Source organism: Apaloderma vittatum, unplaced genomic scaffold (assembly GCF_000703405.1).
Source record: "Apaloderma vittatum isolate BGI_N311 unplaced genomic scaffold, ASM70340v1 scaffold23963, whole genome shotgun sequence".
Taxonomy (NCBI): Eukaryota; Metazoa; Chordata; class Aves; order Trogoniformes; family Trogonidae; genus Apaloderma; species Apaloderma vittatum.
The window spans coordinates 1-9,667 of NW_009710138.1; the positions used below are offsets into that span (position 1 = coordinate 1).

General features: G+C 55.7%; 2 protein-coding genes across 2 annotated transcripts; one reads left to right on the top strand and one right to left on the bottom strand.

The window, feature by feature from the left end:
- Nucleotides 1-629: 629 nt before the first annotated feature.
- Nucleotides 630-5,236, top strand: LOC104272260 (chromosome unknown open reading frame, human C2orf54; the record flags this gene model as incomplete). The annotated part of the gene is given in 10 exon segments (XM_009867206.1): nucleotides 630-895; nucleotides 947-1,067; nucleotides 1,070-1,118; nucleotides 1,721-1,725; nucleotides 2,113-2,335; nucleotides 4,518-4,581; nucleotides 4,630-4,776; nucleotides 4,837-4,926; nucleotides 5,152-5,177; nucleotides 5,179-5,236. Coding segments are annotated over 10 exon segments (1,049 nt in total), but the record flags the coding sequence as incomplete, so codon positions are not given.
- Nucleotides 5,237-5,807: 571 nt separating this feature from the next.
- Nucleotides 5,808-9,413, bottom strand: AGXT (alanine-glyoxylate aminotransferase). Its single transcript, XM_009867205.1, has 11 exons — nucleotides 9,180-9,413; nucleotides 8,862-9,054; nucleotides 8,484-8,548; nucleotides 8,305-8,405; nucleotides 7,993-8,063; nucleotides 7,582-7,666; nucleotides 7,206-7,301; nucleotides 6,863-6,932; nucleotides 6,652-6,747; nucleotides 6,322-6,450; nucleotides 5,808-5,915 (listed from the first exon to the last, which is right to left on the bottom strand). The coding sequence occupies exons 1-11, from the start codon at nucleotides 9,342-9,344 to the stop codon at nucleotides 5,808-5,810; spliced, it is 1,179 nt and encodes a 392-aa protein (XP_009865507.1). The 5' UTR covers nucleotides 9,345-9,413.
- Nucleotides 9,414-9,667: the final 254 nt, after the last annotated feature.

Genomic DNA, 9,667 nt, shown 5'->3' on the forward strand with positions numbered 1-9,667 from the left:
GCCGCGCCCCGCCCCCGGTAATTCTGAGAAAGCTGTGGGCCTAGTGCAGGGCTGGGCCCAGGGCCTTTGTCCGGCCAAGGGGCACGAGAGCCTGCCCCCAACTGGCAAGCCTGAGCCTGAGCCCAGTGGAGCCATGGGCTGAGCCCGGGACTGGGCCTGCAGAACTGCACGGAGTGCCGGCATGGTGGTTGTGGGGTCCTGAGGTGGCCCACAGCCACTAAAGCGTGGTCCAACTCAGGCATAAGCCTGCTGCCAGCTTCCATGGGAGCAACGCAAGTTCGGTGCAGACCTGCAATGGCAGCGGATCACCTTCATCTGGCACCAGTTGTGAGGGTATGCTGCCCGCACACAGCCCCGGTGCTGGGAGAGGTGTGGCAGACCACAGCTTTGTCCCAGCATGACCTGCCGGCTGAGCATCTCTTGTCATCCTGCTGGACTTGACTGGGGCAAGGCGTGACTCAGTACTCTGCCTTGGCTCTGTCCTGGGTGAAACTAGTGCTCCCAGCAGCTCTCCATGACATTTGCCAAGCAGTGGTGCTTGTCGGTGCACAGATGCAGCTTGCCTCCACACATCCTGCATCAGCTCCCAGATCTACTCTCTTTGCCCATGTATTTTCACTCCTGCTCAGAGAAGGCTCAGGACAGTGACAGAGCTGCCATAGTAGCCAGCACTTCCCACTGACACAGCTACCTCGAGGTGATCACGTCCTGTGAGAGGCAACGGCTGGAGAATTTCCAGCAGACCCTGCTGGAGGGTGTCCGTCTTAGGGAGCCCCACTTCCTTGTGGTTTATGACAGGGACCTGGAAATCTTCAGGTTCACTCTCTGTGTCTCTGAGCATGCTGTCACTGTGGAGGTCCTCCTGTGCATTAATGGCAATGCCCTGAGCGTGCTGGCATGCTGACCCGGGAACACTCCAGTGGGGCACTGTCCGGATCTATGCATCTGCGATCTGGAAGTGACCTCTCCAGGGACCAAACTGGAAGAATGGACTGGCAGCATGTGTGTCATGGAGTAGAGAGGTGGTGTGGGATGCCTGGTTCCAGGCAAAGTTCTCCAGCACCTGAAAAGCTCCTTATTTCAGCAATCATGTGCTGCCAACACCACTTCATGATTCTGTGATATACCAGCAGGATGCTTCACTGCTTCCTCAAGCACAGCTGTGGAGCCCAGCTCGACAGTGGTTCTTGTGCAAATGGCCTGAGATGTAAGTCCCCAGGCACATGGCCAACCTGAAGCCTGCACAAGCACTGCTGCATGCTGAGACAGGCTTTGCCCTTAGCTAAGAAAGGGGAGATGCAAACTACTCCCATCCCACAGCAGCAGAATCATCCTTGGGCATCTTCACCCTGGGCTAATGGCACCCACCTTGGTGGGTGGCAGCACCATGCAGGGTTCACTCACCTCTATGGTTAGTCCCCAGGGAGAGTTTGCTCAGGGCTTGGTGTATTTGACTCATCCTAACCATGTTTTCCCTGTCTCTCCTGGCCTCCAAGTGTCCCCTGCTCCTTGGAGGAGGGTGTTTGGAGGGTGAGCTGGGAAGGCATCAGGAGTGGACTGGGGCCATGGGGCATGGATGGGTCTGACTCTGCATACATACAGGCTCCAGCTGGAAGCAGCATCCCTGGGAAGGACACAATGAGGAAGGGACCCAGCAGGGTTCACATTAGCTTCTTCATATATTTCCATCTCCAAGGTTGCTTCTTGAAGCAAATCTAAGCCCTGGTGGAAAGGTGATATGAGAGGACCAGCAAGTCTAAAAGTCTCTTAATCCAGCCCCCTCAAGCCCACCATTCCCTCCTTCCTCTACCACCAAGCCAGAGCCCTTCATCTTCCTCTATCCACACATCTGGAGACCTTTCCTGGTCCATTTTTCTCGTACCATGTTGTTTTTCTTGGCACTGTTTAGCCACTCAGCAGCATGGCCCCATTCAGCTGCTTGGGACTTTGTGCTGTGAAGAGTGGCTTTCACTGAGGAGTCACCTGCAGCATTGGAAAAGGGTGAGTTGAGCAGGGTGGGGTGTGCACATGGGTATTGCAGCACATACTTGGTTCAGCTGGTGGGAACAGCTGTGGTAACTTCCTAACCGTAACAAACCCCTCTTTATCTAGGTGACCTCAGGGCCAAAAATCTGCAGTAGGATGCTGTGGAGTTTTTACTGCTAATCCATGGTGGCTGGAAGTCCGTCTGCTTTGACATCATCCCTGTGGTGAGGAGGGGGCAGGAGCTGCTCTGGCTTAAGGGATGGCAGAGCGACAGAGGCTTCCCCAAAGACAGTCTCTGGAAGGTGACAGAAGCAGCCCACTTCATCCCTGCCTCTTCCCATTGCTGGAGGTGAGCAGCTCAGCTGCGCACATAGCAGGGTGACCCTGTCCCAGGGATCTCCCCTGGCCGGCAGCACTGCCAGTTATAGGCAAGAAAGGGAAAGGGATAGGGAAGTGGAGGGACATGTCAACAGGAGGGTGAATTCACTTTCCTCGTGATGTCCAAACCCACTGCCCTGTGTTTGGGCAAAATTCTTAGCCAAATTTCAGGCATCTCAGGAGAAGAGTGGGTGGAAGCAACTGAAGGAATCACCCAAATTGTTTCCAGGAGCTGAACCCTGGCCATGCAGAGATTGGCAGCTCTCAGATCCCTGCTCAGGCTTTGGGAGTGAACCTTGGCATCTGGCAAGAGCAGGGTAAAAAGGTACCTTCCAGGGTGGGCTGCAGGAGGGAGCAGCACTGGGGTAACACACGTCTCACCTTCCAGCACAGTTACTTGGCCTATAAGAGTGGCTGAACATCCTGTTGGACCAGCCCAGGCTTATTTTAGGCACAATGTGGTCCAGCTGGTTGTTCAGCCCCTCCTTGGGGTCCAGTCGAGTTTCCCTTCCAAGGCAGCCTGCAGCCCTTCCTCCTGCAAGTAGGGGAGCACAGCTCTGCTTTACTTCACATCTTGTCCCTCCTGGGAAAGCAGGAGCTACTCAGCGGCTTCCCCATTGTACTGCAAATCTCCCAGGTTCCTCTTTGCCAGAGGTAGGTGCAGGAGGTGAATCCAAGATGCTGTGTGTCTGGGGCTACTTGGGTGGCCAGGGGGTATCCTCATAAATGCCAGGTCACTGCAGGTATCCTCTCCCCAGCTGGGAGGATGCAGGTCTCCGTCATCCCTATTGCTGGACACCACTTTCTCTCACCAGATCCTTCCCATCTTAAAGCTGCTTCAGGCACCCTGTCTGGACAGCTTTCCCCTGCTTGATTAGCTATGTGGTAAGGGAGTGTGTGGGGAGAGGGGGGGTGGGAAAAGTGGTCTCACCTTCAATCAGCTGAAGGTAAGCTGGTGGGGCAGCAGCTCTCTGGGCAGATGGAGTCAATGCTGCTCCCCTGCACCCTACCCTGGCTGAGTTGCTGCTCGAAGAAGATTCCAAGCAACTCAGCCCAAGTGCCTGCAATGCTTTGGAATGTCCCAGCCTATGGCTGTGTCCGTAAAGGATGCATGCTGCCAGCTATGGTTAGAGGGATTTGATCCTTCTTCCTTGCAAGTGGCAGGCACTTGTTGGATTGACCTAGCAATGTCTGGCTTGAAACACTCAGAGCGTTAAAAGCTAGGACTCTGTGCTAATAAGCCGTGCATCCCCTGGCACAGGCTGACTGTGTCTGCAGGGGCCATGCTAGGGATTGTGTTGCTGTGCCTGCTATGCCACTAGTTGTCCTGTGGCCTGGTGTGCTGAGAGGTGCCTGTGCAGGGTTGAGGATGGTGTTGCCTCTGAAAAAACCCTCCTGTCCCCACCCAACCTGGTTTTGACACTCTAGACCCATGCCAGCTGGTGACACCGGTCAGGAAAGCGGCCATGCTGGAGACAGCACCTGGTGGCACAATCCAGATGTGCCCTACCTTGTGGCCACTCCCTCGGCTGCGATGGAATAGGAGACAAAGTAATCTTCTGCTGAGAGAATGGCTCCAGCTCCAAGTAACCCAATTCCTGTGAGTTTTGCTTTATGTTGCATTATTTGATTTTTATATATGTATTTTTTTAAAGGGTGTAGTATGTATCTGTCCTTAAAAAAAATATCTTCTGCTCCAGCCCACTGTGTGCCTTGTCTGTTATGTTATGTTTTCAAAAATCATTGGTGCTGGGCCGTTTGCTAGCACAATGCTAAGGAAGGTGGCATGACAGCTGCTGGAGGTTCACCTGCCTTGGCAGCAGCTGACAGAAACCACAAGTGAGGATTTTTACTATTGCCTGGTGCCTGTGAAAAGCTTGGGCACGTTGTTTCAGAGCTGCTGCAGAGCTAGGACTCGCACTGGAACTGAGACAGGGGCTCTCTGGGGAGCAAAGCAAAGGTTCAAAGATAAGGGATAGTGGGGCATGGGCTGTGCCTGCATCAGCAGAAGCACCAGCTCCAAGAGGTTGCTGAGCACATGATGTCCATGTTGACAACTCAGCCTCACAGGTTGTTGTATGGTGGTGACCTGCAGGGTGTGAAGGTATGGCTTTTGTGGGGAGTGCTCAGTCCTATACTCTCCCTCCCATCAGATGGTGCTGTTGTGGAGCACAGACAGAACTCTTCCCCTCCCCAGTGGACTGGCAGGACATGATGGTTGTACTTGATGATCTTAAAACTATTCTATGATTCTATGACCTGGAGGGCTCCATCTACAGGTTCTTGGTGATACTCGTCCTCTTCCTGGCCACATAGCACCTGCCTCACTTACTGCACTTGAAGGAGAACCTTTTCCAAAGAGAGGCCCTGGACCTCACCTCCGTCTACCGTAAGGCAAAGAGCTTTGCCTGGGATCACTGACACTTCCTCTGTTTCTCCTTTGGCCTCTGTGCATGCACTGACAGCTGACAGGCAGATCCCAGCACCTAGGCACTCCTGTACCTCTCCACTGAGGATGAGTCCTACAGGGACCCAGCCTACTTTGACATCCTGCTCAGCCAGGTAATGCCAGGCCCTCAGCTGGTCTCTCAAGGCACAGCATGGCAGCAGCAGAAACCACATAGGCTGGGAAGCTTAGGATATGCTGGAATTTGCTCCTTAGACCCTTCAGCCCCTGGTAGATGCTTGCATGTGCTGCCCAACCCGATCGTGGAGGCTGTGGGAGGCTGGTGATGTTGGGACATGGTGCTCAAGCAGACATTCCACATCTGCTTGCACTTGTTCGAGGTGTACCAAATCCAGGATGGCACTAGATTCAGTAATGTCTCAGCTCCTCTCCAAGATCCAGCATTAAATCCCCTGGCAGAGTTGAATGGGACCCCACCACTGCCATCTGGATGTCTTGAAACTTGGGGGGATGCAAGGTGAGCTATGAGGCCAGGGAACAGCATGCTACCATGTTGCTTTATTGAGGAAAGATATCAGAGAGTAAGTTCATGTCTGCTGCACCTGAATGGGAATGCACAGACTCTTGACTCCCCTAGTAGAACTGAGGCGCTGGGTTGCGTGTTTTATCTCAGGGTATCTAATCTGGGGAGGATCGCTGGCATACTGTGTTGCTGCGCTCTGGTGCAGGGACAGCCAAGAGCAATGGAGTTGGGAGAGGAAGTGACCTGTGGTGGGATCCAGGCCCAGTGTCAACTTGCAGTGGGGCTGCCATATGTAGAGAAGGGGAGGAGCTGGAGGCCAGACCATCACGGAGAGGAGTGACCTGTGTAAAGGGACAAGAAGGTGTTTTGAGCCACATCCAGTGTTGGCTGAGCTGCAGCCCTCACCTTCGCGTTCCCTGATTCTTCCAGCTTCTCCTCTCTGTCTTGGCTTGCTGGGTGTTGCAGCATAGCCTGCCTTTGTCCCGGGGAGGCAGCAGAGCTCTGTCGGAGTGCTCACAGTCTGCTGCGATGGCAGCGCCTGAGGGCATCTTGCAGGGCATGAAGCAGACGGTCCACGTTTCCACTTGTCGAGTTGCAGCCCATGAGGCCAATTCGCAGGACCTAGAAGAAGGGCAAGGGTGTCCCTGCAGCACCCTTCTTTGCCCAACGCTGTCTCCCTGTGAGCAGAGTGGCTGACAGCAGAGTGCAGGCTTCCACACAGAGCATGCATGTGCATGGCTAGGCATGAGCATATGTGCCCAGCTTCCTGCTTGCTCCTATATGTCATGCATTTCATCTAAAGATGTGTCACCATGTTAATTATGTGCACTGTTATTCAGTTATACCCAGCAATTGTGTCGTTAGGAGCTGCTACGCATTGCTGCAGGTGACGGGATGCGGTCAGCTGCGTGTTTGCTGCTTGCAGCCAGAGAGTGCCAGTTAATCATGGGGCGCACTGCTGACAGATGCAGCTGCAGCTGGATTCAGTGTCTGGCCATGAGCAGTGGGAGAGGAGGACACTGCCCACCTTGCCCATGGAAGGGCCCAGGCCTCCGGCAATCTCAATGGCATGACTGTCCATGAGAAAGGCTGTGATCTCCTTCCAGTCATATCCCTCAGGCACCCTGACAGTGGTGATAGTGGGAAGCCTTGCCTTCTGAGGAAGAGAAAAACAGTTAAATCTGCAGCTCCTGGCTATGGTCCTGTCTCCCAGTGAGCGTAATAGCCTGTCAGGAGAGAGCATCAGCAGAGGAAGACTTTTCTCTCCAGCATCAGCACCTGCCCAGGTATGTCTCCAGCCATACAAGACCATATCCTCACATTGTCCCTGCACCATGGGGGCTTACCTCACACTTACCTCCTCCTTGACAAAGAGTTCAAGCCCCAGGTCGCATAGACCCTGGCACAGCAGGGCACAGTTGGCTCGATGGCGCTCCCACGAGTTCTCCAGACCCTATGCGTAGAAAGGAAGAAGGTCCTTGCTGGTGGCAGGGACCTCCTGGCACACCTCACTCCCCCAAGTCCCAGTGGCTCTGCCAGTGCCCCCCTGCCTGCCCAGTGCTGCTCACCAGCTCTGCCAGCATGGCCAAGCCTTCCCGCAGGCTGAAGAAGCTGTTGATTGGTGCTGTATGGTGGTACCTGCAAAACCCAAGGGGCACCCAGGTGGGTTTGGTCCAGCCAACAGCAGAGCAGTACTCCAGCTTGAGGTGAGGGGGAAGTGGTTCATGGAATCCTCCTTCCTCTTTAGCCAGTGCAGAGGGGATGCAAATCCCCAAGGGTTGCTTTGCAACCAGCAGACATGGTGAAGGGGAGACAGGGCCAGGACCTCGCAGGCCAGGCAGCTCCCGAGCTGGGGTGAAGGCTGTGGGTGAGACAGCTGTAGCTGTCTGTCCTGGCATAGCCTGCCCTCACCTTCGCGGCTCTCCATCACAGCCCCAGTAGTTTGCCAGCCAGCCCATGTCCAGGTAGAAGGATGGGGGCTTCATCTTCCTCCTCAGCATCTTCTCCCTGGTGAAGCAGCGTGTTGGGGAGGAGCCAGAACTTGATACCACCGGCTCTGGGGTGGGGCTCTGGGGTGGGGTTAGTCCTGTGGGAGGGCCCGCTCCAAAGCGAGTACACGCTCCAGTGCCCATCACTGCCTGGGGATGGGACAGACTGAGTCTGCAAAGCTGGTGCTGGGTGCACTCTCCAAAGCAGGGCTGGAGTGGATAGCTGACAAAACAGAGGTAAGCAACAGCCTCCCACCAGCCCCGTTTCCTTTCCCACCATGGGACAAGGCTGCCCTTACCTGGCTCGCTCGCTGAATGAGATGGGGGCACTGCCAGGGGGGGTGTTGAGGACTTTCTGAGATCCGGAGTATAGGACATCGATCTCTGCTCAAGAGGGAAGGCAGCTCCTTAGGGGCTAAGGGGGGTCTCAATGGGGACACACTGGGGACACACTGAGCCCCCCCAACCCAGGTGCAAGTGGTGGGTGGGAAACACAGGGTAGCACACACTACAGGTCCTGCTTGTGTTTGGACTGCTTTAGGGGACACTCTGGCACTGCTGACAGAGTGGAATAGGCTCTCTGGTTGCAGCTGGACCAGTTTCTAGTGCTGCTAGCCTGAGCATTAGGACTAATCCCACCACCCTGCCTTCTTGGCTCAGGAGTAAGCCCTTTGTCCCCTGGGTGCCTGTGATGGCACTGTAGTCCTTACCTTGCTGGTCCATGAAGATGGGGGCTCCCCCAAGTGATGCCACCGCGTCCACAAGCAGCAGGCAGCCATGCCTGCAGGAGGACATGCTCAGACTGGTGTTTCTGTCACCTCCCCCTGTCACCTCCTCTTGCCACCCCTCTTCCTCAAGCCCTGGCATGCCAGTCGCACTGAGGCTGTATTTTTCACTGGCACTAACTGCTTCCAGCAAAACAGAGCCAGAAGGGAGCCCTGGGCATGTAAATCTCTGTGCCCCAATCCCCAGTAGCGACCTTGGGTTGCTGCCAGCCCATGTGGATGCCCAGGTGCACTGACCGGTGGCACAGATCACCCAGCCCATCCAGTGGCTGCAGCACTCCTGTGGAAGACTCGCCATGGGTGATGAAGAGCACTGAAGGCTTGTGCCGTGCCAGGCCCTGCATGAAACAAAGGGAAAGGTGATTGCCCCCAGGGCCGGCTTGCACCCATCACCCAACACTGTGGCTGACACTCACCTCCTCAATATCCTGTGGTGTGAAGTACTCACCCAGGGCCTTCAGCAGCTCATGGACATCAGCTCCTGGGAGGGATTTGGGCAGAGGGAGAATGAGGTTTGGGCATATCTCCCACTGGGCAGCCTCCTGCTCCATGAAGGAATCAGTTATGCATGAACCAGGAGTGAGGCCAACTGCCAGGGTCCAGCCTCTTGTGGATTTGCCCAGTGGAAAAGCCATAAACCACTCTAAGTGGAGGGAAATAACCTGGAGCACTTTACAGCTATAGAAGCTGTGTCACTGGCTACTGCCACCAGAATGGGGACAGCAAGCTAGGGGTCACATTCTGGCATCCCACCCACAAGCCCCATCGGTGCTGTCCGGCTGTTCCCAGCGTACCCAACCTCCTGGCGATGTCGGCAGCACGTTGTCCCCAGATGCCATTGACGGCCACCAGCAAGGTGTCGCCATGCTCCAGGAGGTTGAGGAGGGCAGCCTCCATGGCACAGTGGCCAGTGCCGCTGATAGCCAGGGTTAGCTGGTTCTGTGTCTGGAAGGCGTACTGGATGCCTGCTTTGATCTCATCCATCACCTGGGGCAGCAGGGGACAAACTGTCACCACTATTGCCCGCCTCATCCTAGCAAAGCTGTCCCAGCCCCTGATGGCAGGTGAGGGAGAGAAAGGGAGAGGAAGAAGGTTGGGCTAAGGCAGCTCACCTGTAGCATCTCAAGGTGCATGTGGCCCAGGATCTGCCGGCCGCTTGCAGACAGGACGCGGGGGGGAATGTTAGTGGGCCCTGGTCCAAGCAGAAGTCTCTCTGGCAAGACTAGGGGCTGGAGCAGCCCCTGGGGTGGGGGGATGCGGAGCTGGCAGGGGGCCATGGTGCACCTTGCTGTCCTCAGAAGCCAAGGCTGGAGGAGAGAAGCAGTGGAGGCTCCCCGTGCAGCATGCAGCACTCTACTGCAGGACATCATGTGCCAGCAATTTCTATCATCCTCGTGGACCCTGACCCTGGAGCTCAGTGCTCCTCCCCTGTGGCCTGGACTCTGACCCTGGCCACCTCCTCATCCAGTTAATGTGCCACCAGCACCATCCCTGCTGTCTCAGCCCCTCATTTTGGGAGGTTCCTCCTTGCTAGTGCTGGGACAGTTGCTCCTGAGGCACACCAGCCTCTGGGACTGGCAAGTACCCACACAGACCCTGT